The 25,850-nt window shown below is 40.7% G+C and overlaps 1 protein-coding gene across 11 annotated transcripts in view; it reads right to left on the bottom strand.

Moving 5' to 3' along the window:
• FNBP1 (formin binding protein 1) overlaps positions 1-25,850 on the bottom strand; it is a 99,231-nt gene that overhangs the window by 6,082 nt on the left and 67,299 nt on the right. For 2 of the 11 annotated variants that reach the window (XM_063353387.1, XM_063353384.1), the window contains exons 7-14: positions 25,169-25,297; positions 23,295-23,441; positions 18,126-18,323; positions 16,568-16,750; positions 7,450-7,464; positions 7,271-7,306; positions 3,396-3,505; positions 432-564 (exon numbers count right to left, since the gene is read on the bottom strand). In XM_063353387.1, coding sequence (XP_063209457.1) covers positions 432-564; positions 3,396-3,505; positions 7,271-7,306; positions 7,450-7,464; positions 16,568-16,750; positions 18,126-18,323; positions 23,295-23,441; positions 25,169-25,297 — 951 coding nt within the window. The remainder of the gene's footprint in view (positions 1-431; positions 565-3,395; positions 3,506-7,270; positions 7,307-7,449; positions 7,465-16,567; positions 16,751-18,125; positions 18,324-23,294; positions 23,442-25,168; positions 25,298-25,850) is intronic. The other 9 variants (XM_063353385.1, XM_063353386.1, XM_063353389.1 and 6 more) reach the window with 5 other exon arrangements.

Below are 25,850 nucleotides of genomic sequence, written 5' to 3'. Positions count from 1 at the left end.
ATATTCCAAATACTCCTAATGCTCTTGAGATCTTGGACCTCTAAGAAGCTTCCGGTTAGTGACAGACTATTCCTTAAAACACATTTTATCTTACAGCTTCTCTCTTGCTGTTAGACTATAAACGTGCTTTACATTTATGTTCCTCTGATTTTCCACAGACATCTGTAACATGATGCTGAAAATTATTTAATTAATTAAGCATCTGAACCCCTCTGGGCAGTCCAGAGAGCACTACATTTTCTCTTATCCACCACTTAGCATAATTTGTTTTCTGTGGCAAATTAAACAGCAGGATTGTTGGCTGACAGTCACGTAGCGCTTACCCATACATAGTAAGAAAATGCATCGATACATCTGGAAAAGCAATAAACCATCTGCTTCAAACCGAGCATGTGCTGAGCTACATTTTCCTGAAATGTCTCTTCCCATACCTCAAATTTCTGAGCTTCTAATCGTAATTTTTCAATGTTCTGTCCAAGTTCTGCTAATCTGTGATCCACACTCGCTGCATCTCCCATCTGTGGGTTCTTGATATACACATCTTTCATTTTCGTTAAGGCATCTCTGAGAGATAGAAGAAAAATAAAACATATAAGTACTAGTGCGGCTGGGGGCAAATCCCTTTCTCTAAACGACGACAAATGAAAGGATAATGAATTGCCTCTTCTTTACTCTGTGTTTCAAGCCTAATTGCTTACAGAGGTAACTGAGAACATCCAGACAGGGCCTTTTGCCCTGTATAGAACCAGCCATCAAAAAAATAACAGTAAAATCCCTTGCCAGAAGAGAACTTACCCCATCAGAGATGGGAAAAAAAAGTGAATGACACCTTTACCTGCAATGTGACACGACACAGACATTGCGCACAAGCCAAACTTTTCAACTCCCTACAGCTGAGGGCTCTTCAAGCAAGCAAGGCAGGAGAAGCCTCACCAGTGGATCTGAGGCTTCACAGGAGATGTGCTATGCTGGTACAAGCACACGACACAGACCAAGTAATTCAAGCTCCATGGGCCCTGCTTGATGAGTCTGAGCTGAAAAATGACTGAATTTTTGGACAGTGGCATTTTATAAGGCAAAAAGAGGAATGTGGTATTGACTTTTAGCCTGACATGTTCTTTTATTTGGTACTATGATTTCTACTTGCTAACCCCGGGGGAAGAAATAAAAAATAAAATAGAAAAATCTTGCAACCATTGCAACGAATGACAACTTCAACTTTCTAGATGAGTATCATCCCAGTTTTGGGGGAACTGGTGAACAGTTGCACCACTGTTCTCCATCATGGGCTGAAATCCAGTTCAGAAACCGGGACAAAGAGCCGGATGTGGATGTATTAAGAATAAAAATTGAGTGTTAACCAGAAATTTTCACCCTGCCTGTTGCAGTTTGTCTTTTGCAACCCAAATTGTTTGCAAGATATTGATTTCACACTGCTTAAAACAAAACTAAATCCAGATGGTTTGCATTTGTCACAGTGCAGTGAGAGATGGACCTTTGGCCACAAAATGTGATGCTGCATCCTGGCAAGTTACACAGCATTTTTGCTAGACTCTTTCTGGGGGCTGTGTTTCTATCAACATAGATGCCAAGCGCGTAGGGTTTCAGAGATATTAATTTTAAGGCCTGCTATGAAGAATGTAGTACCGTAGGGCCAAGATTAATGTAGTACTTGCCTTCCTGAGCTCCCTTAGGAAAGTCTGCAGAGCTCTCGCCGACAGCAGTGTGCTGCCTTTGGCCTGAGTCAAGTTAAGGCTGAACTTCCAGAAAAGAGTTATCTGTGTGATGATGAACATTTCAGAGCTTTGACGGGTGGACTTACAAGCTGATTTCCTGTATTACTGGCACAGCTATTCAGCTTTTCTCTAGGTATTAGTTGGGGGGAGAAAGGTTAATGCGAGTCCCACGAGTCAAGTTAACGCTCTTTATATTTTAGAGTTTCCCATTAAACTCTTGACAATTGCAATCCTGTGCCTGCCTTTGCTTTGTGCGTATAGAAAATGGGAAAAAGTGTGGGTGGTAAGGAAGTGGGACTGCTCTGTGGTTGAAGCCCTAAGGGACAATATTACAAACATATGAGTCATGATTATTACTATTTTTTAACTCTTATTTAACTGCTGGTGCTACTTTCTCAATCACATTCTACCTTTATTTAAAATAACTTCATTCTTCTCTGATTTCATATCAGATTATAATGTTGGGTTACCTCACAATCAATACAGAGCAGAAAGGAAAATCCGTACACAGACTAATGTAAGTTACTACAGAGAAAAAACCCAAAGCTATGAGAAGTCATATAACCATGTGCAGTTCTCCCTTCTTATTCATGATATAAAATACGAGGAAGAAAGTCTGGGTTACCAGACCAAATAAATAGGTTCTTCAAAGCAAAGTAGCAGAAAAAATAGGCACACCTGTACAAACGCAAAGCAGTATTTAGGGACAGACTAGTACCAGAGAGGCCAAGTCTTGAAATTATTCAGGGAAGAAAAGGTCTGTCTCTGGCAAACATAGCACGCTGAATCTTTAATGAGACTGCAGAATGTGAACAAACACAGAGCAGCAAATACAGGCTGCAAGAATCAATAAAAATGTGTAACTAAAATAGCCTATTCTCAACCCGAATAATAAGTGCAGCCTCGTAGAAAAAACATCCACAAAACCCAGGAGTCATTATCTTTCTGCTTCCAGGAAACATAAGCTACAGATCAGAGAGATCTTAAGATACACACCAATCAATCAGCTCTTTTGATGATGTTATCATGCTCGTAATAGCATCTCTCGTTGGGATCTACCCATGCCCATCTTACAGCAGTAGGTGCTCTGCTTAGCGCTGAGAGGTCTGTGATTGTACCTCTGACTGATGCTGTATTTACATCCTGTTCTCTCCTAAAGAACACCCTCAGGGAACAGAACCCATCAAGAAACAAACTTAGCATATCTAACAGTGATCTTGGTCTGGCTCACGATTAAACTGCTGCTCTCCTGCAAAAGCCCAAGAAAGCAGCTCCAGAAAGAAGGGAATACTGTCCGCAATTGCTTCACTTGTATCTTCCCATGCTTATACTTGGATCTTCTCATCTCACAATTCCAAAGACAGGATATGCAACACACTGAGGTGGGAGAATGGAATAAAGAGAAAGCCAGCTTTTGCCCCAGCTCTGACCTGCATCAGCCAAAATTAAATAACGGGTGTCAGAATCTGAGTTATGGAGAGTCTTGCATCTCTCAGGTGTTTTTTAACCATAGGCAACTTCTGCTTCTTCTTTCCTTGGAACAGCACCTTAAACAAACCTAGAACCTCATTCTTATTTGGTCTTCCTTATATGTTAGTTTTTTCTATTCTCCTATATAAGGCTACCTATTTCAGTCTTCATTGGAGGGGGTTGATGTACCTTTGATCCATCTCCTTCTGAATGTCTTTGTTTAGTTCATCAACTTTTTGCTGAAGTTTTTTTCTTCTTTGCTCAGGTGGGAGATTGCTGAAGTCTTCTGGGCCTGCTCCCTATGCAGAGTGGAATGGAGGAGGGAGGGGGGAGGGGAAAAAAAAAAAAAAGAATAACAAAAATCAGAGCTTGAAAGAATCCTTCAGGATTGCATTTTGAAAATAGCTCACAAAAATCCATGCAAAATCACAATGGTCTGAAGCACTGTTATTGTTTCTACTGAGAGTTATCAGTCCCTGAATGGTCAGGAATCTGTATGCCTTAGAAATAACCCCAGGACCACATCCCAGTTCCATACCAAATGGATAATGGGAGATCACCAACTAAAAGAATGCCAGAATTCAATGGCAAAGCTGAGTAATTCTTTTTATCCACAGTTATTATCAGATTTTATTCAACAGAGTTCCATTTTCGTGGAAACCTGATCTTTCCTGCCTTCCTCTACTCTGCTACAGACAGCATCCCCATAAAATCAGTTGCCAGCTCTTACTCCCATGTCACAGTCACGCTTCCCATGTACACTACTAATTGCTGGCTCACTCTGCATAGTCTGAGTGTTGGTCCAATACAGTTTATTTACTCTCCCAAACACGCTAAGATAATTGAAGTGTTTGCTCTATGATTCTGCAATTTAAAAACATTCTGCATGCTTTTCAGGATTCACACTCCATGTCAAAGTCTCTCAATTTTTCCTCTCTCGCTTGTACTAGCATAAAAATCAGGAGTTATATCAAGCCATAGAATCAATCAATTTGAAATCACAAATGAAGAAAACATTTGACCACAGTGGTTACCTTTGTGTGATTCTGCTTGAAAGCCCCTTTCCTGCCTTCAAGCTGCTATGCCTCTTCTTGATTGCCTCAATTTAACACAGCAGATAGATGACATAAAATACATCCATACTATTTTCTTCAAAGTACCACCTATTTTTGTCTTGCAAGAAGGCAAAGGGGACAGTTTGGGTGGGCTATACTGAACACAGCTCAATACTAATTAGTCGCACCATAAAGGAATGAGGTTCTTGTACACAATCTTTAACTTGTACAGGTTTTTCTTGTTTTGGTTTCTGCTCATTCCACCTCCCATTTCTAAGGAGGAATACTGGCCTACAGGAGAAAGAAGGGTAAAAAGAGAGAGCTGAGTAATGAAATTCAATGGCCCAGCAGCTTACTGAAAGCTTGTCCGCAGAGTTGCAACGTTAGTCTTACTAAAATGCCAAATCTCTCTTCCAGAAGAGTGTGATTTAGTGGAAACTGACACAAAAGCTGCCCATCAGATCCTTTCAACTCTGCACTGAATGTGCTCCAAGACAGTGCATTCTTTCTCCTGCAAATGAAGAACAAGCTGTTTGGGAAGCAAGTGTATGGGTGTCGGAGGGGTGGAGGACAACTACAGACAGGTCACCTTCTCCTCTAGTCTGGCCATTTCAAACTAACAGAGCAGGCAAACCTAATAAAATTGATTTTCAGTAAGGACGGCATACGCATCCAGTTAAGCCTTGATCGTCTGTGTAATAACAAACTGAAAATTCCATTTCATGAGACAATGAGAAAGCAAATTTAGGACAAATGAAGGAAATAACTAAGTGAATTACACTCATTCTGAAACTTTAACCACATGAAGTGTAATACAGCGCTTACATTATTTGCTGTGCATGGTACAGGCGAGATCTATTTTAATTCATTCTTTAACGACAATATTTTGCATGATAGTAACTCCCACATCACATTAGACGCGTGAGCAATTCAATATATTCCACAGATAATCTACACAATAAAGCCATACATAACTGTTTAAGGCAAAGCATTTGGATGTAGCTTTGTAAATAAACAAGCAGTTACAAGAAAGACTATGTAACATATTCTTCCCACTTCTAAGCAGAAGAGGCAGAGATGCTTGAAAATATCGCCAGTTATACATTAGAGAATGCAATAGATGTAGCGAAATGAATTTGGAAAAACATCTTCTTTTTGATTCTTCAACTTCATTCAAAAGCTCCAGGCTGGACTAAATTCAGTATCTTTATTCACAATGCTTCAGACCAAAGCATTCGTGCTGCATAGAAACGCGTGCCTGGGACTAGGAGGGGATCTCACTCAGACTTTATTCCACACTCAATAGTTTCCCATCATAACAGAAGCTACAGTTCCTCTCCAAAAGGAGGAGCCAAGGAGCAATTTTTGCACATGCTGGGCACATTTCATGCTGTCAAGCAAAGACACACCTGGGCTCTCTCTCAAGCAGTGAACATTGCCTACGTTTTCCAGAAATCCTTCAACTGAGGTGAGGGGGAAAATCTGTGCTATTTTTGATGTACTGTCATAGGACCAGCAGAGCCAGTGCTCGCTAGAGTTCCTTGCATAACGATACTGGGATTTAAAATGCAAATTGTCCCCAGATGAAGGACTGCGAATGAAGAGGCTGCATTAGGACCAGTTTCTGGGCTGAAGCTATATATATATATGGTGAGAGCGCGAGGTCTGTCAGCCCCAGTTTTGGCTCTTGTATACCTAAGATCCGAGAGGAAACAACACACAAGCCGATTTCCTCTGCCTGAGGCGCACACGGGTCTCAGCCCTCTCTGCACACCTTTCTGATTCCTGCAATTCTTGGGGACTGGCCAGGTCAGCCATGTATTTTGGGAGGATTTATTCCTACATACAAAGGCTTAGCTCAGCTACACAACATTGTGACCAGGAAAATAACAAATGGAAATCCCTGGTAGAAGTGTGCTGGACTACTAGGACAGTGGCTTGGCGACAGCCAAAAGAACAAGGTTTGCAAGTAAGTTGGAGACTTCCATCCTTCCTCAGGCCTACCACAGGTCTTCAGTGAGAAGCAAAATCGGTAATGGAGCCCAAGCAGGTCACTGTGTTGGCAGAGGAGCAGCAGGACCTGAAAGCTCTAGAGCTACAGCAGGTAACTTTCATGGTCTACACGTTTCCTCCAAATAAGCTGCTATGAACAGAACAGGTCCACAAGGACACATCCAAGAAGAACATACGTGTAGGGGAAAGAGAGCACCTAAAGGCACTGACTGGTGAGGAGCAGATAAACTTTCAAGCTAATGCAGCTAAGGTGCTACTGCAGATCCCCTGAAGCTATCCAAAACTGCAATCAATCATTTGCGGCTCTTGCACGCTGGCATGAAGTGGGTCAGCAAACCAGTCACATTCTCCTTGGGACTGGCCTTACGAAGGGCAAAGGATGGAGACAAGCTGTCAGAACATAGCAAGGTGTGGAGTACCTCAAGCAGTACAGCACCTTGCGTATGAAGTTCAGCACATAATTTGCTTTCCCAAACATGTTCACCCCTTCCCTTTCCAACTCAGTAACATATTATCTTACCGTAGTTCAAGAAACCTTCCCAGTTGCATCAAAGATAGAATTTAGGATTCAAATATATGTTTATCTCTCCATTTGCAAATTCAAATCAGACTGAGTTAACCTTGTTGGTTAAGGTTTACAGAACTTTAATTAATATCATTATTAGTTATTCTGAAGGACTACATAGGGCTGTAAAATGTAGGCGGTAATGATGCAGATTTCCAGTAATACCTGGACTTGGAAAGCAAACTTTGCAGCTACGTTATACAAAAAGACATGCATTTCTCTCTGGAAAAGGTCCAGCAAGCACATAAACCTTTGTTGTTGGTGGTTTTGTTTTTTTCTTTAAATTTTTTAATGTATACTTATGAAGTAGCAGAATTACTCAATACTGGTTTTCTACATTTTCATAGCCCTAGATTACAAATGTGAAAACTAAACTATATATTAGAATTATTTTTTTTAGCAGCTTATTAGAAAGACTGAATTCTGATCACCTCTATTAGACTCCAGACCTGTGTATTCAGAGTTATCTGATAAATATCAAAAAAGCAAACACAAAGAAGAAACAAATTTAACAGTTAATTTCAGTGTCATATGTGGCACAATGCACATTAAAACACACACAGAAAATTGTGATTAAAACACAGGACAGGCATGCTGTAAACGTGCTTACCAGCTTGAGAGAAAGCTTCATGTAAAAATTGGAGAGATACGGGGTGGAGGGAAAAAGAGAAAAAACAACAGAGCATCAGTAGAAGAGGAACTTTTTCAGACTGATGTTACAATAAAACGACACACAATCCCCTTGCTGTTGGAAGGCAAAATGGGTAACACTAACAGATCTGTGCAAAAGTTCACAAGATGAGCCAGGGTTATCAGTCAGCTGCCGTTTTCCTCACCAGAAACAGAAATGGAAAGAGTCTTGTACCTCTACACATGTGGTTTAGCACTGCAGGTGAAGATCTGGCCTCATTTACAGCCGCTACAATAACAGTGACTTTTCTCATTACAGTAACATCTCTGAAGTGGAAAAAAACCTCAGAACTTGCAAATGTACACAAGTCACCTTAGATCAAAAACGTGCTGGAATGCAGTCATGAGCATCAGCCCCTTTATGCCAGGGCTTAAGAGAAGAGGGGGTAACACCGACCAAACTCACTAGAGAGGCAAGGTACTGTCTTTGGCCTCCAGCTGCACGCCACATGGTGGGATCTCCAGCAATCTCCAGTGAATTCCTAGCTCCCAGGCCTATGTCCAAAGGACAACATCCCTGAAATATCCCTGTTGATTGCGTACAGTCCTGTCCAGGCAGTCATATAAAGTCATTTCACATTCTTGAACAATTCGAAAACAAATATTCAAGTCTCAAACTTACTTTGGCCATACAGTCAGACAAGGTCAGGACCAAGAAGAAGGAAAAAAAACCCTCTTCTCTTTCCACCAAATTGATTCTATGATAGCACAGCAAGACATTATTCAAGCTCCTTAAATGATATACCTGATCTAATTCTTCAAAGCTTACCACATCTCCTGGTCCAGAGCCAAACCGTTATCTTTTAGTTACTCTGGGAAAGTGAGAGACTCCAGTGAGGAGGATGCTTCAAGGGCCTCCAGAGCAGGACGCTTTGCCTCTGCCCTCCATCACTTGCACATAGAGCTCTCGACAGCACGGGAGGGTCTCCAAAACTGCCATGGGAACAAATGTGCCTGGGCAGGCAAAGTTACCAAAGCCTCTTACAGTGTTGTAAGATGTTACAACAGCTGCAATTCAGAAGGTTCTTCCAAGAGATAGGGAGACTAACAGTGCTTTTCCTGTTTGCTGCCAAGGAGCACAAGTTAGCTGCTGCTCAGGATATAAAGCCAGATGTTAAAGGGTAAATCAAAACTACCCCCCAGCCACCTCCTCCAGCAGTCCGCACTGTGCCTGTCCTTCCAGCTCATTGGGGACAGTTGTGAAATGCTCAAACTACGCAACAAACTTGTAAGTGCATAAATACACGTGCTCGGTGCTAAAGACAGTTGAAACAGAAAAGCTGGAAAACAGCTCTCACTACAGGCGCTGATCTGACTGCGAGAACCTCTGAATCTCTTTCCATTCAAGAGTTCTCTATTATTTTACTACCAACAGCTCCTGAATAGGATGCTCTCAAACAGGTGCTCCATTTTTAGCAACAGCACAGTTCTTTAGGACTAGATTCAAAATAAAGGTGGCTCCAGACCTATGATGTTTTTGACAGCATGAGTTAAGAAATACACGTTTTTCAAAAACAACAATTACCATCAGTTACGAGAATTTGTACAGCAATACACACCAACCATTCAAGGAAAACGTCTGGCCTTGCGATAAATAGTGAAATACTCCATTTGAACTGAGGCGCTCGGTGACAACGCAGCGGTTAAACTCCCCTCTGAAGCTCAGTCCATCAGGAAGTAAACACATGATAACGATCACAGTGCAATGAAGAAATTCACTCTCTCAGCTACTAGGCCATTAAAAACAGCAAACAAAACCAATCCATCTGAGAGAATAATCATACAGGAAGGAGAAAGATTGAGCTAAAATACGCTGCTGAAGAAATTCAGCATAGGCAGCTTTTGTTTGTATAATTGTTTTAGCGTTCCTGTGAACTTTAGCATAGACATGATCAGCACAAATTGAGATCCTTGTACATACAGACAAGACTCATGGTGCAGAATAAATATTTACCTATGAAGCACTCTATCAAAGGCACAAATGTATGCTACATGCGCTAGTTTCTAAACACTACTCACTCTAAAGGCACTATACTACTGCGAAGAATCATCTGCATCAAGACTATTCTTTTGCTGTAAATTCAGCAAATTTGAAAAGGATTATAGACACTGTATGCCGAATTCTTATGCTGTTAATTATGACAAAAATAGAGAACTTTATTAATAGCATTTCCAAATAGTACATCAGGGATTGTTATAACCAGTACAAATAACAAAGCAGATCATAGACTGGAAACAGCGAAATGCTGAAATAAGTCACATTCAGTTTTCCATTTCTGAAATGTATTCATCATTTCATATGAGAGCAATTCAGTTTGTATAAACAAGTATAAGCAGACTGAAAATAAATCTGCATTAAACACTAAGTAATTACTTTTGCCCACTCTGTTGGGTTTTCACAGCTAGAAACTTGCTCAGAGCTCCTGGGAGAACAGGGGCATTTTTTCCCCCCAAATGATCGAATAAATTCCATTTCTTCAAAATGAGCAAATCTGTTTCAAGCTGTCAATTTAAAACAAGTCTTGCTTAGTCTTGCAGGGAAAAAATGAAGAGCCTAAGAGCCACAAGCTTCAATAACACATGAGAGAGCATGAAAGCCAGCAAGTCCATGTGTTATTGGACAGTCACGGACACTAACCTCACTTACAGAAAATGGGATTGAAATAAATCACTGGACTTCATAAAACCAGGAGGGTCATTTTCTTTCTTAGTGGTCCTGTAACAATCTTCCCATACTCTGCTTTATTCATATCATATTTAGAGGCCAAGTATCTTGATTCCATGAATTCCATGAACTATGATCAGTACAGAGAGTTCAGGGAAGCTTCAGAAAGCTTCATGACCAGGCACGGAAGGTGTCACTGCACTGCTGTGAATCAGGGCTGGGCTCAAGACTGCATTTGTAAAATAATTCAGAATAAATGCATGGAACCTGTTTGCGGTCCTTACTCTGAATTTCACAGGTCCAGCTATTTCAGTTGTGCCAATTTCAGCATTTCCAGGTCTAGCAGACTTATCTTTCCTGCACATAACACAGTAAGCTGCAACTTGCCTCCCATCAAATTTTCGGTTTATCTTTTACAAAGCACATTTCCACAGCACACACTGATGGCGTTGTAAGTGGGGTTAGCGACTGTGTAGCAACGGTATGGGTTGGTCACACCATACACGGACTTACAACATATTCCCTAGCCTCAATGGCACACGTGGGTGTCCCTAAAGTCCTCTTCATGAGTTCTTTGTGAATATACAAAGACTGTGTCTGCTGGTGAGTCAGCAAGAGAAAACACACATCCGTTACACTGGAGACGAGCAAGGCACCTCTGTGTTTACTGCTTCTACAGCAAAAGACAGCTTGGCATTTAACTAGCCTTTAAGTGCAAAGTGGAAGTTTCCTAGAAACTAGGCGAATATTAAGAGATTAGCATTCTCACAAAAATCAGAAAATACCATATTTTTAAATACTAGCTTAAACACGCAAGGTCAGAAAACATCTCTCTGTGCTAGAACAAACCAAGGCTTGAATGACCCCACCCACCAAAAAATCCTGGTCTTGCCACAGATTTATACACTTACATTAGCATAACAAGTAAGCCCGGGGCAGGGAAGAGAGCAGGTACAAGAGGGGGCGGTTTGTTTTGTTTGCTGTTTCTGCATGCTCACAGAACAACGAAGTGCCCACCACCCAGGCAGACCAACAGCTACGCGTCAAGGGAGACGACTGCACGGTATGTCACAGAGAACAGACGGGATGGTAAGGGAAAAACATTAACTGGTGCAATGGAAATAAAATCACATTGTAATGAAGTCAACAACTTCCATTAAAAAGGAAACCACAAAAGTCTCTCCGTGCGCCTTAGGGAACTGCCTGGAGGCTGGAACTTGGGTAATGAGAGCAATATCTGTGTCCCAGCTCCCAGACCCATCCTCTCTGCTTCGTCACATCCCAGATGCTGAGGCAAGGGAGGAAAGGCAAATCTGCACAGCACAGTAATTCAAAGGTGTAAGTTCTACCCCTGGATTTTGTTAGTTCAGAAGTATTGCTCTTTAAATAAAGGTGCTGATGTTACTGCCGCTATAGCAATAAAACAAAAGAACACAAAATTAATATCAACTAGCAGAATATTGAGTCTTCTTTGTCCTCAAAATGGAATTAGAAAAAGCAGAGCAAGCATAAATTAAATTGACTTATGTAAGTGGTTCCTCATTTTTTGTACTCTCCTGGCTTTAACTTCCCTAAAGAGACAGAGCTGATTTTAGATGTTACACTACTTTTATACTGTCCTTTTAAAGAGGTATTAGACTCTCACAAAAATTGTAAGACTTCCCCCCCCGCCCCCTTCTAACTCTGATCCATGACAAGTGCTGTAACGGTTTTACAGTATTTTCTACAATGGACGTTGAGGGTAGAAGAAAGAAGCTTTGAGGAAAACACAAAAATGTGATTAGAAAACCATAGACACTGACGAGAGTCACCAATTTTTTTCTATTTTTTTTAAACAGACTAGGATTTCGTATTGGCAGTGACCACTGACGCTGGTATTGGCGCCTCTACATTAACCTTGCATCTGTTGTAAATTGTTCAGGCATCTGCTTCCTTCCATGATAACAAGATTCATTGGATTTTTGGTTTAGAAGCAAAATTAAAACCAGACTGGGCAGAGGACATGTCATTATTAATTATATAATTCATTTTAACAGTCAGTCCGCTTTAGTTCTGTAATTTCTCTTTCCAAATGCAACATAAGATGCTAAACCAAAACTTTATAATGGAATTACTACAATATACTGCCTCTCCAGACACGTTCTGATAGCAAAGATTTCACAGAGGAATTGTATGGGAATCCATTCACTCACTCATGTTTCATTTACAATGATCGATTACAATGTGCCATTCTGCTGGTGGTATCTGTCCTGTTAAGGTCTTAGTATCTACTGGACTTGTTCACATTAAGTAGTTCCTTTTCATGCACTTCTTCCTTAAGCCAATGCAAAAAAAAAAAAGTTTCCTCTGAAATAAACAAATTGTTACCCTGGCTTTTGCAGGAGTTAACAGACCAGTTTATCAACAAAGCCAGGAAGGACCTGCTTGATAATTTCATTGAATACTCTAAAAATAATACTTAAAATACCTTTGTGGCCACCTTTACTGCATGGTGTCCGGCTGGAGTGGAATTTTGTCTCTGAACAAAACCAGCAGTGCGGAGACAATATTCAGAGCAAACAAAATTCTTCAGTGTCCAAAGGCAAACAGCCGTTACACTGTCCTGTCCTGCTGGCTACCTGCCTGACCTGGCCAAAAGTTGCTTCACTGATGTATTTCTGCACGGATCAAATGTTCTTCTCTGTAGAGGACACCATCTCCTCTATGTCCTCCTAATTTCGTTGGTAACTTCACAGTCAGGTATTTGTAACATGCTCCTGAGCAAAATTCAGATGCTTTTGTGTTTGGCAGGGGGATGGAGAGGAATTGAGAAAAGGAAATCTTACGAAACTTATTATGGTAAAAGCAGAATTAACAGTATTATCTGGCTGTACTGAATATAAAGTGGGTCATATCAACCACATCAGCTGAAACAAATGCCAACCACTCATTTTTCATGTAATAAATTAACCGGATTTGAGGGTGGCTCTTGATTTATTTTTTGCCTGGTTAGAATTATTTTATTTTTGAAGGTCATATGGCATTTTCATGATCTTTTAGTCTGACCATTTGTATAACAAATCACCAAGGACTTACAAAATGGGAACTTGACAAGTTTTCAAATCAGTCGGAGGAAGCTGCCAGAGCTTTGCAGCCTCTCCTACGCCATATTTCTACATGAAGCAAGCGTCCTCAATTCGTCCCTCTGGAAAAAGAGAGGATGATCTGAACACTGGCCTCCAACTCTGCGGGATGAGTCAGGCAGGAAAAGTATTTACATACAAACACCCTGGTAGCTAACAGGGGAAGGAAATAAAACCGAAAGAGAACACAGTGAAAGGTTTAAATGAAGATTTAGCAATAGCCTTTCCTTGCAAATTTTTAATGAACGTGCCAGCAGAAATTTGAGGGATTTCAGGGAAGACTATAGGAAATTTTTCTCATTATTTCACCTTCCGCACAAGCCACTTAAAACCAACATGGTACACAGAATTTGTAAGACTTGCTTGGATTTCTCAGATAGTTAATACATATGATAATGGCCTTCCTTCATTAAATATTAAAAGCCATTAGTTATAATTGCTTATACGGCCAAATACTCGCTAAATAAGAATTTGTACATTTGAAATACAAATTTGTGAAGTGCCCAGGGATCTACAAACTAGTATTTTTAAATCAAGTTAGAAATATTCAGCACTATTTTCAATATTCTGTTCCACGAATGGCACTATCGGAGCACTGGATTGCAGTACAAACCTTCTCCTTCAGCAGCACTGGACTCTCCAAAGTGTCTCATACCCCGGATGAAGCCGACTGCCAGGTACCACCAAGACAGCCACTACCCAGCTCAGTGCCCGGGTTTGCTGCTGCAGAAGCAGAATTGAAATACTGTCTCCCCCGCTAAAAGCTACTGAGAAGACGCTCTGAGCCAAACTGCAACTGAGGGAAGGGGGTACATTTACAGAACCTGCCTTCGGACAGCTCAGAAACTTCCCGCTTCCCCAGTGAAAATCAGTGAAGTGTGCGGAAACATGACTTTCTGGGGCTCTGAATTTCCCATTAAATGGGAAATCCTTAGCAAAGAACTGAAAACCGCTCTGTATAAAACACCTTTTTATAAAAAGTACTGTCTGCAACCAGATGAGACAAAATATTGTTTACAGCACTGCTCTCAATTCTCAGTAACTAACCACTGAAGTTCCCGACTGAAATCATCTCTACTTGTACAGCTCCAGCCTCAGCCCTAAATGCCAGTGCAGTCCCTGGAGCAGAATTTGGGCTTTTTAAAGGAGTCACTTCCTTGCTGTTACAGCCTGCTCTAAAAAACATTTTAAAATACTGAACACTTGCGTCTCCTTCCTGTAATTTTTATAGGAGGAAATAATTCTAAGGACCTTAACCCAGGAGCCAAAGTCATGCTATGCCAGCGGCTTCTCAGCACAACTGTGCCACGTGCGAGCTTCTGGAAAGATAAAGTCTTCTTTTTATTTGAAAAATGGAAAATTTTCTCTCAGGGACCTGTTATTTTACTTACTGCTTATGAAGACCACCAATGAGAACATTTTATTCAACACAAACACTTCCACATCAGTTTACCGCTATAGGCACAGCCAATGTCAAGGACAGGAACAGAGCAGCTGACCTGGGAAAACTCAGGTCACGCTTTCTACTCCATCAGCAGCAGAGGAGACAGGGACACTGCGCTTGTAACAGTAGTGATGTGTCACAAAATGTTGATACAGCGTGATCTACACGCAGGTGAATCCCCAAGGTCAGCCATGGAGGCGTTCAGCTTCTCTGCACTGTACAGCACATAAACCAGCATCTACCACACTGCACTTCAGCTGAAAAACCCAAACCTTAATCCCTCAGAACATCTCATCTGTGTTTTGGAGCTCGCATGCTAGACTGATACAGCTTTTGCAGATGGAATATCATTTTAAACTGAGTGCATCATAGCACTGGGAAGTGAAAGTCAGTTCAGAAACCCACAAGATCTGTGGACTTAATGGGAAATGCCCAGAAAAAGACCTGCTGGCCTGCAGTTCTGCATGCCAATGTAAGTAGAGAGGGCTGCAAGGACAAGTCCAATGTGGAAACTGAAATTTTTTTGCTAGCTTTACAATGGTTCATCACATAATGCTTATCAAATTCTTAGTTAATGTCTTTCCTCCACAGTTTGCAAGAATGGCAGCTATTAATGTCCATTAAAAATAGTTTTTCAACTTGGTATTTTCACAAAGATATTTCATTAACATTTAAAGTGTCAAGAATAAAAATTGGGGAGAAAACACTTAAAGCTAATTAGAAAAAAGTTAAAGAGCATGGCAGGATTTTAAATTCTTCTATGGACACTTAAAAAGCTGTTTAAGCCACATCATCTGCTCATGGAGGTCCAGACACAGACATGATAAACAAATTTGGTGGGAAGCAGTATTACTTATGCTCTCTACAGCAATTGAGTCAAACCTTCCTATCTTATTGAAACTTCATGCTACAGGATGTGGTTTAGGTCCTTGAGAAGTGTCAGCCCCAAATATTTGAGTCAACTGCAATCAATACATCTAGGTAGCTGCACGGAACATTAACTTCAGTGTCACCCCGAGGCTCCACCAACACGGCAGCCCTGGTTTAAAGCACACACGTACCATAAACCACCTAGAATCAGTTCATCTTTCACATCTCGCCTTTTTTTTTTTTTTTATCTTAAGACTAGACTTCCTAAGCAAGCTAACATTGCAGCACTTGAAGCACCATCTGAGGCCAAGTCTCTGGAACAGAAGTCGCACACAGAGGCGTTCTTCGCCATGAAACACAGGGAAGTCATCTTCCCACTACTTCAGCAAGGTGAACGCCTGAACATGCACCAACTGAGGTCAAAAGAATTATTTTCTAGAATCCCTCCTAATTACTGTCCTCCTCCTGCCACAGATATTGAGCTGAGAGGCTCACCCTGCAGAGAGAAAAACTTTTCACATGAAGGTAGACAACATGCAGCACCAGGATCAGAGGAAACCTCTGAACGGAGCTCCTCCAAACCTACTCTGCTACAGACATACGCAGGGCTACTAAATTAGTGACTTTGACTTCTACATGAGTATTACTTAATCTTCAGCTCTTCCTTCCATTCTTTGGACAATCCCTCCTCCCCAAAAAGCCCAAATGGGTAATTTCCATCAGCAGCTGCACTTTTTGTGGTTTCGTTGTGGGGTTTTTGACTACAAATGGCTTTATAGGTTGGGATTCCTTGGATTTGTCTGCATGTTATGATAAAACACAATGGATTCATTCACAAAACAAAACAAGTTTTTACATAACAGAACGTGCAATAAAAGCGCAAGAAAGAAAGAAAAGAGAAAGAAAGAGAGAGAGAGGTATCCAGAGGAGAACTTACCCCGCGCTTTAGGCTCCTGAAGCAGTGGATTTTGGGTTTGGAGGTCATAAACTCGTTGAAGCGATGGGAGAGGGGTTCCTTTTGCTGCTTGGGAGACTGGGGGCCGTTGGGAACAGCAGAGGGTGAGGCAGAGGCAGGGGGAGGAGGAGGGGGCTGATGGGGGGATGTTAAAAGGGACATAAGCTACGTATAAGAGATGGAGAAGTGACAGAATAAAAACCAAAATAAAAAGATAAAACGAAAATAAGCATCAAAACCAATATTTGAAATCCAGAGAAAAAACCAATTAAATAATTAAATATTAAAGGCCATGGTTCAAAAGACGGGGGGAAAGCAGTATTTAAGAGTTGTGTTAAATAAAGAATGTGATAAATGGAAGTTTTAGTAAGTGATGCAACAGAAGAGTAACACAAAGTATTTTGACAGGAGGCTCATGCAGACTCTTCCATGCAGTGCTATCCCCATAAATTGCCCTGTTCTCTTCTGTGGACAGCTCAAAATAATGCATATGGATAGAGCTTTCAAATACCTGAATTTAAATGGATCAGATAAGGAAGGTACCTTAGTGCCCAGTAGCGTTTCTATTATCTGGAAAACAACAAACCACATTCCTTCCTGCTTTCAAATCATACCTCAGTAATGCGCATCACACTTCACTTCTACAAATTATTCTGCCAATTTGCTCAGGAGTTAGTCCTGGTTGGTTTTTTTCTGGCTACACTGATGTAAGCACCAGACAGCCGTGTTCTCTCATATACCAGCGCAACAGGAATGATCCATTTTGAACAGGTAGATCTTTTGACTCTGGCATTAGTAGAAGAGGTTTCATAGGGTCAGAGCAAGGGTGAGATCAAAACCACAAAGCTACTCTGGGCTTCCATCAGTGTTACTGAAAACCAGTTTAGTCCAGTCACCCTGACACATTCTGGTAACCCCAGAGAAATGTCGCCATGCATTGTGGTGTAAAATATGACAGTGAAATGAAAAAGGTTTAATGGATACATAAGTTAATATGGTTCTTTTAGGAAGTCAACTGCTCAGTTAGTTATGCTCCATTAGTTGTGCTTAACAAGAATGAATCGCAGCAATTCCCTGTTCCCAGCCACCCAACTGCTGAACCCAGTGGACAGACTGAAAAGATAATGCAAATGAAAAGCCAAGGAGAGTTTTAGAAGTGTCAAAACAGTAATGCCACATTAAAGCTTCCCAAAAGTAACGATGTTAGTTAGCGCACATGGCACTAGGTAAGTGGTATACAATTCTAATTCTTTCTCTGAGTTAGGAACAGAAATGGACCATGGCAGAGACGTGACAACTTAAGTTAAATTAATATAATTAAACGTAATTAAAGAAATTATACAAGAAAAAAAATATTTCAAGATATAAAGAAACTTAAGTAACCAAAGACTACAACAAAACACCATATTAAGACATCAGTTATTAACTTTCGGAATCTAAAATTCTCTTTAAAAAATTGTAATTGCCAGGATTATTAGACAAGACAGAGGTTATTTACTATACATATACTAGCACCAAGCTCAAGTTTGCAAGTCAGTACCTTATTTTTCTTGATGAATGGCCATAACTTGCCCTTGGACTTGCCACCGAACTTCGGCTCAGACTTCCCATCCCCTCTTGAGTTGGAAAGGCTGGATTCCGAGACAGTCCGCTTCATTGGCTGCGTGAAGTCCTCAAAGTCGACGTCTCCCGGAGGCTCGAACCCGGATTTAAAGGCTTCTATTACCAGCTGTGAATCCTGAAATGGGACAGATCCAGTACAAGTATAAACATCGCCGATGAGGGCTGTCATCTAATTGGTACCATAGAAAAACAGTACAAGGACAAGAAAGTTTGCCCATGCACGAACCAGCCTTTACAGGGACCGGTCTCATTCCCGGGAACGAACACCCTTCCAGGGCCCGGGATCGATACAAGTCTCTCACCTTCTGCTTAAAGACCATAAAGCATGGGTCACTGTAGTTAACTAAAGATGATGCTGAGGAAGAGTAAACTCAGGTCTCCTCACTCCAACCTTCCACTGAGGTGCAGAACCCTGGAGTTTCACCCCAACCCAACAATGGTTTCGCCCCCTTTGTTTTGTTTACACACAAAAATCAGAATTCTGATACAAACACCTTTTAAGGTTTTTTTCATGTCTACTGGTAAAAATGACTAAGAGCTTATTGCTATTAACTTTACTGACTAGAAAAGCAATGAGATTGCAGTAACCGAACAGATAACTTTAGTGACTCATAACAAGATTTAACGTATAGAATTGCCGGGCGTGCAGCTGTAGGCAAACTAGTGGAAAATCCCAATAAATTCTCCCATATAAAGGAGCTCTTGAGCAATCACACTGCCCCAAGCTGACAAGTCGATGCACGTGAACTCATCTACAGTAAATGGCAGGAGTTTATCTTACGAGCTTTACCCAACAACTGAGCAGTCCAAGGTCATGCAAGTAGCCCGACACCTTGGTGCGGGAGGCTGGGAACTCCATGCACTGTCATTAAAGCCACATTCCCTTTTGGCACTACTAGGAGTGTTAGATGCAAGTCAGCCACATACTGTCTGTCCACCGTGTACAATGGTTTTGCTGCGCCCCCCCCTTTTTTTTTTGACAGAAGGGAAAAAAATATATATCAGAGCTAGAACAATATATACAATATACAGCATTTTTCCTGGTTAGGTCCACAAATGCAATTAATTATAAATAAGCTCAAATTCAGACTTCCAAATTGCCAAATGCATTCCAGCATCTCAAATGCATTTAAATCTAATGGACTCAGAAAAAAAATTATTTTAACACACTTATCTACTTGACTTCTTGGTAAGAGGCCTTTTTTATGTTATATTGTTCTAACAGTTTTCTTCTAAGATCATTAAAGAAACTGTGCCACAGCACACAAATATCTATCACCATCCTCTTCAGGCAAAAAAGATGAACTTGTTGCTTTGAAGGCATTTCACAGATTCTGCTTATGTCTGTCGGTAAAACACTATTCATGAGAAATCCAGTGGGATATAAACATATCCAGAGGCCAGGCACAACTGAGCAAAACACAGGTATAGGAAAAGCTTTGCAAAAGTCTGCAGGGGATTGTGAAGAAAACTAAGGTTTAAGATCCTCAAACTCTCAGGTGCTCTGCGAAATTCCTACACAACTTTTAGGGAGGCAGAACAACACCTTCCTCTATCTCATCCTAGTTTGACATTAAAACTTCCTCAGATCTAAACATTTGAAGAGATTTTTAATAATACTCACGAAAGCAAGATGAAGAAGGAAGAGACTATAAACATACACAAGGTTACATTAAATAATCTGTGGATATTTTATCCTATGCGCAGAGCTTTTCATTTTTTCCTCTTAATTTTACAGCGTTCCTTCCATTTAGCCAAAACATCCTTCCACTACAATAGAGCTTAAAATAACCAGCATGCTCCATATATCACAGAGATAATGTCATAACAGGAACTCCAAAGTCCGTAACAAATTAATTTTATCTGCTGCTAGAGCCTTCTGAAGCAAGTTCTGTATAGGTTCACCTCGCAGTCACTACAGCTTACCCTTGCAGCATGACCTGAAGCTGGCCATTTTGCAAGTGGGCATGACGCATAACTTTGTAACATTTAAACTGCAGAGAACATAGAAAGTATTAAATCTGTCCCATATGTCATTCTGGTTCTTAACACTTTCTGACGGAATAGGGGCCCTGGAATAAAAGCGATCTTCCAGAATCCTGCTAGCATCCATAGAGGGAGGGAACACGGAGCCAGCCGTGGGAAACAGTCTGCACTTCCACAGTTTCAAAGTCATTATAGAAATACATCCTTCCTTACTACTGTATTACACAATTCTGCCACTAGAAATCATAGTGGTTCACAGATACCACAGGAACCCACCTTCATAGGCTGATGTTTGTAATAAACTTACCCAAAGCTGAAAATTGATAATAAAAAGCTGCAACACACCTCCTTGAAGTGCAAAGTTCTGCCGCTTTTATTATTTTTTTTCCTTTTTAAACAGTAACGTCTTACCGTCAGCTGGTAATATTTTACTCACAGCAAAAAAAAAGCTGCAGAACTTGAAGGTTGTTACATCCTTTCAGCTAGAGTTGTCACACAGTTTGGTACACAAGGTAAATTACTAGAATTGGTGTTTAATATTTTTTTTCTTTCTGACCAATACATCTTCTGTATTAGTTGTGGCTGTTCCATTTAAAGATCTGGTTTCTCAACTGAAGTTACCACACAAAGAGTGGAGCTTTCATTTAACCTCCCGCCTTCTTTAGTAACTCTGTATGTGAAAATAAAACCAAAGAATAGCAAGAGCTAAATAAGAACTCCAAACGCAGCACTGCCTTTTGTCAGTGTCACAGTGTCTGACCTTACACATTTCAAGTTTGGCAATACTGTATGTTTGTTTATGATTACCAGATCCTGGAGATCTCCTCCCAGCTGGGAAACACATGTGGGCCCAGAGTTTCACACAAAGCTTTTCCTGCTCAGCAGGCTCTTGGTTTTGCTCACCATTGTACTAGCTATATTATCACTGGCTGTCCTTGCAGTCAACTTCCCTGGAATCTGACCTCAAAGCTGACTACAGCACAGATCTAGTTGACTTCCCTATGCAAAGTTTTCCACACTTGAAAAAGATGAGTAAAGGAGACAACCTTGAATTTGAACCTTTTGAGGAAAAGGAGAAGCTCTTCTGACAGTAGCCTGAGAGAGCCCAAACTTGCTTCTTAAAATGTTAAGAGGTGAGATGGCAACGGTCTGCTGTAATCATAGAATTTTTTCGGCTTGGAAGGGACCTTTAATGGCCATCTAGTCCAAACCCCTGCAGTGAGCAGGGACTCTTCAACTACATCAGGTTGCTCAGAGCCTCATAAAGCCTGGCCTTGAATGTCTACAGGGATGGGGCCTCCACCACCTCTCTGGGCAACCTGGGCCAGTGTCTCACCATCCTCAGCGTAAAGAACTTCCTCCTAATGTCTAATCTAAACCTGCCCTGCTCTAGTTTAAAACCATTGCCGCTCGTCCTATCGCTACATGCCCTTGCAAACAGGTAATACTCTGCATTAGTGGCAAACACAGTATATTACCTGGAAATAAGAGAAAATACAGCCTTTAAATTGCTCATGTGTGCACTTATGGCCATCCTTATAAAGTGACAGGACCTGCACACTACAGAAGGGCAGGAACAAACATATCACTTATCAGAATCAAGAAAGTTATAAACTACCGTTCCATAGATGAAAAAAAAAATCTTTGATGATATTTAAGAAAAGAGAATCCTTTATGCATGTAACTGTTTTCCAGATAGAACGTGCTAAACCCTTTGTAATTGCTCAGATATAACAAATCTGTTTAAATGCATTTTTGTTCGCATGGTGTTTACAGGAGACCCCTTAGTTATCCATGCTCAAAGCCAGCATTTTGTGGTGTCGTACTTGTGCACAAGCCATCAATCTGACTTAACTGTGTACAAGAGAGACTACTTGAATATAAAATTAACACTGATTCAAATACCTCGCTTAAGTCTGATTCAAACTGATTCAAACACACGCTTAAGCGTGTTTTGCTATGACCTCACTTGAGGATTCAAGCAGTTGTAGGCTTAGATTAGGAATCTCCCCAAGACGATTTCACCATGCAGCACCAAAAGCCATACCTCAAGAACGGCACGTTGTTCTAACATGGAAATCTGTGCCCCAACTCTCCCTTCTCCCACCCTGAAAGAGTCATTTTCAGATTATTTGGTTTCCTATGCTGCTCTCTGTGAGAGCAATTGCTGAGCAGAAAGTAGTGGATTCATTTCAAAGCTTCAGCCTGAGGCTTATGCCGCCAATTAATGGCAGTCTCCGGGCTCTGGGGACTGAATAGCTCAGAAAAGATTCCAGTGCAAAAAACGTATGGGAAATTCAAACAGCCAGCAAGACACATGCTGTTTGTATTTGAAGCACTAATGTGATCCATGAGAAGGGCTGAAAGAGCAAGCGGCGACTTCATTTACGAAGGGAGCAGATCATTCTGAAAACAAAATAGAAAACACATTTGCCCTCATGCTAACTGTACATCAAGAAGCTCAACCAGACTCCTTATCAGCCTTTTTATCAGGAAGGCTTCTTTTTAATGCTACAATGATGTTCAGAAATCAAGATATGCGAGAGCTCATTTACAGATTGCTACCAAACCTCAAATCTGCAAACAAAGATTTTACGGTAGAAATTTTGCCAGATTGTTTGCAATAATTTATGTAGCAAATACTTTAAATACTTCCATTATTATAAAACTAACTGGAATGAAGATATTTCTGCAACATTTAGTTTTCTGACTATTAGGCATAGAACCCATCTGAACAGGAACTGGGGATTATTAAGTATCTGGAATTATGCCCACCATCCTCCTTATTCTACGCAGAAGCCCATTTTTCACTTACGGGATTTCAAGAAGTAATTATCCTAGTAAGTGAGAGAATATTCCTAAAAGGAAAAAAAAATTAAAATAAAAAGTAGAGGCATTTCTGGGTGTTAAGCAGATTTGGGAAATAATCTGAGCACATCCTGCCTCAGACAAAGTAGCTTGGGACAAGAAGCCATTGTTTGTTTTATTTCTGTAACTATAAAGCTCTTGTGCTGCAGCCTGGACCCAGGATTTAAGTCTCCATATCTCAGTGAACAATACTAAAGATGACAATCAACAATCCAAACAACCCAACACTTACATTCTTGTGATCAATTGATTCTGCAGCCTTTGTTATTTCATCCAGACACTTTCCAATGATAGGGATCACTTGGCGATCGACCTCTGCGAAAGTTTTCATGGATTCACCTATCCTCACGATTCTTCTTTCCTCCATCTCTTGTATTTTCTAAAACATTACATTTCATTCAGATCAAATATCAAAATTAACTTCACAGTTTCAACCCATTTTTTTCCCCAGCACACATCAGCTGCTTCAAAAGTTATGGTTTAAACATATTTTTAAGAACAAACTAGGACAGCCTCACGAAGGCACCAAGTGATATTGTTCCCTCAAACATCAAAATGCCATTCTAAAAGTAATCTCTGTTACACCTCCTGGGAATTTTTCAATTCACTTTTTATGTTAAAAAATGCTGATTTGTCAAAACCCCAGCTTTAGACTTGTAAGGATGGCTCCTCAGGCTTTTAAGAGAATTTCTGCAACAAGAAGTTTTTTCATTTTCTGTGCATGTTCTGAAAGATCTTATTTTCATTCCACTGCAGAATCCAAGCAAACAAAAATCTTGACATTTTTCGTTTTCCTTAGGAGGTAATTTTTGGTTTACAGGCAGTCCTATACATCACGTGTTGTTCACACCAGGGCTCCTCAACACATGCTCCCTGTTGCTCAATGGATTCAGTGCCACAGTCTCCAGTATAGATTCCACGGGCCTCTCATTTACAACAGAGGGAAACTGGATGTGGTATAATGCTATTGTGACAGATTATACCAGGATACAGAAGGGCATGAACAGGAACAGCCTGTTTCACATTAGACTGCAGCAATCTTAGGAAGCACTGTCAGCTTAAAAATCCCCATTGCTTTGACTGATCCACAAGCAACACAAATTCTTTACAAAGCGACTTATTTCAGCATCTGAAAGGAAGCACTAGAGCTTACTGGTGCACTGGTAGTGAAAAGGATACATCCGCAGTACTTTAAGCATGCTCACCTGCAAATCACAGCACTTAGCAGATCTAGCACTAAATACAAATACATTGCAAAAATTTTATATCGGATGCCACGGATAATTTATCTCAAGACATTGGTTTGAAACACCATGAAGCAAAAGAGTCCATTGAGCTAAGAAGCTGCAGCTAGGGATAATAAAATGCGTAATTGCTACGCAAATATCAGTTATTTCTCATCAGATGATAAGCACGTGACATTTTCTCCCTTAAAGAGGTTGTATTTTCTACTTCTGATGCTTATGACTCATTACAACGGAACAGTCATTTAGAACTGCTCTACTACATTAATCTCTCTAAGGTTCAGTCAAGCACAAACCCAGATCTTCAGTCAATATAAATCTGATGGCTTTTTTGTTCTTTCTCTACAGTCTTTCTTTAGGCCCCCTAAGGCATAATCAGCAAGCTTGCTTAAACCCTTTGACATTCACTGGTACAGAATTACTGTGGTTTAAAATTTAAACATCTGTGAAGTCTGATTTGAAGACGGGTTATAAAGGGCTGTGAGGCTTTACAGATTTAATGATGCCCAGCTGACTCCTGCCTCAACAATGCAATGAATGCTCTCATTCCCCAGATGCATGGACACAAGAGTTTAACAGAGGAAGATTGTGAGGATTCCAAAGACTATCGTAATGTGTCATGACAATTCATGTCATCTTCCTCATATATTATCACTTGGTATCTACTCTAAGAGAAAGGGACAATTTATCCTAACGAGCTCTCCATCTTGTGTTGGCAGACTGCATACAAAATTTGCTAACAGTGACAAAAGTCACCAAAAAATAAGAGACAGGGTCATAGAATTGAGACGATGTGCAATATGCCCCTCTGTTCTTATCACAAGATTAAGAGCTGCTCTAGACCAGTGCCAGTGACCCTTACCTGGAAGATGTTTGGTATGTGTGTGTAGTAATGATCATGCTGCTCACTGTTGAACTTCTGTAGAGTGGAAGAATATTCAGCTTTGCTGTCTTCTGCCATTTGATGTCGTAGCTGAGCTTGCTGTCTTGCCTAAAGAAATGCCAAAAGAAATTTATAGTTTATACTACAGGGAAAGAAATTGTGTTGTGTTACTCCTCATCTGACTATCCTTACCAGTAGGCAGCACAAGAAACAGCATATGGGTCTCTGAACACTTCAGCTTGTGGTTTAGTCCTATTTTGTGAAACAGTTCATGCACGTTGAGCACAAGCCTGCAGCATGCACACTGCTGCAGTTCCTTTCTTGTGTTACAACATGCTCTTTCCATGAGCCATTTTGCATTCCATGAACAACCTCTGTTTGTACTGCAGGTAAAACATCAAAACAAGTTTGCCCCTCTACTAGCCCACTTAAGACGCACACACGTTTTCTGTACGCTTGCGGTCGCTCTTCTTGCTCCACTGTATGCCCCATTGGATGGCACCTGCTTTTCTCTAACGAACTACTTACCTGTTGGCTAGCAGTATTTTAGAGGGAAAGGGAAACCACAAAAAAAACCCAAACCAACACGGTTTTGTCTCATTTCACATGCCTTAGCCAACATAATCATGACAAAACATTTTAACTTGTGCTCCCACTGTGC

The sequence above is a fragment of the Chroicocephalus ridibundus genome, chromosome 15, assembly GCF_963924245.1.
Source record: "Chroicocephalus ridibundus chromosome 15, bChrRid1.1, whole genome shotgun sequence".
NCBI classification, from domain to species: Eukaryota; Metazoa; Chordata; class Aves; order Charadriiformes; family Laridae; genus Chroicocephalus; species Chroicocephalus ridibundus.
Note: the sequence above shows the minus strand (reverse complement) of the source record. Positions and strands in the feature narration are given on the sequence as shown.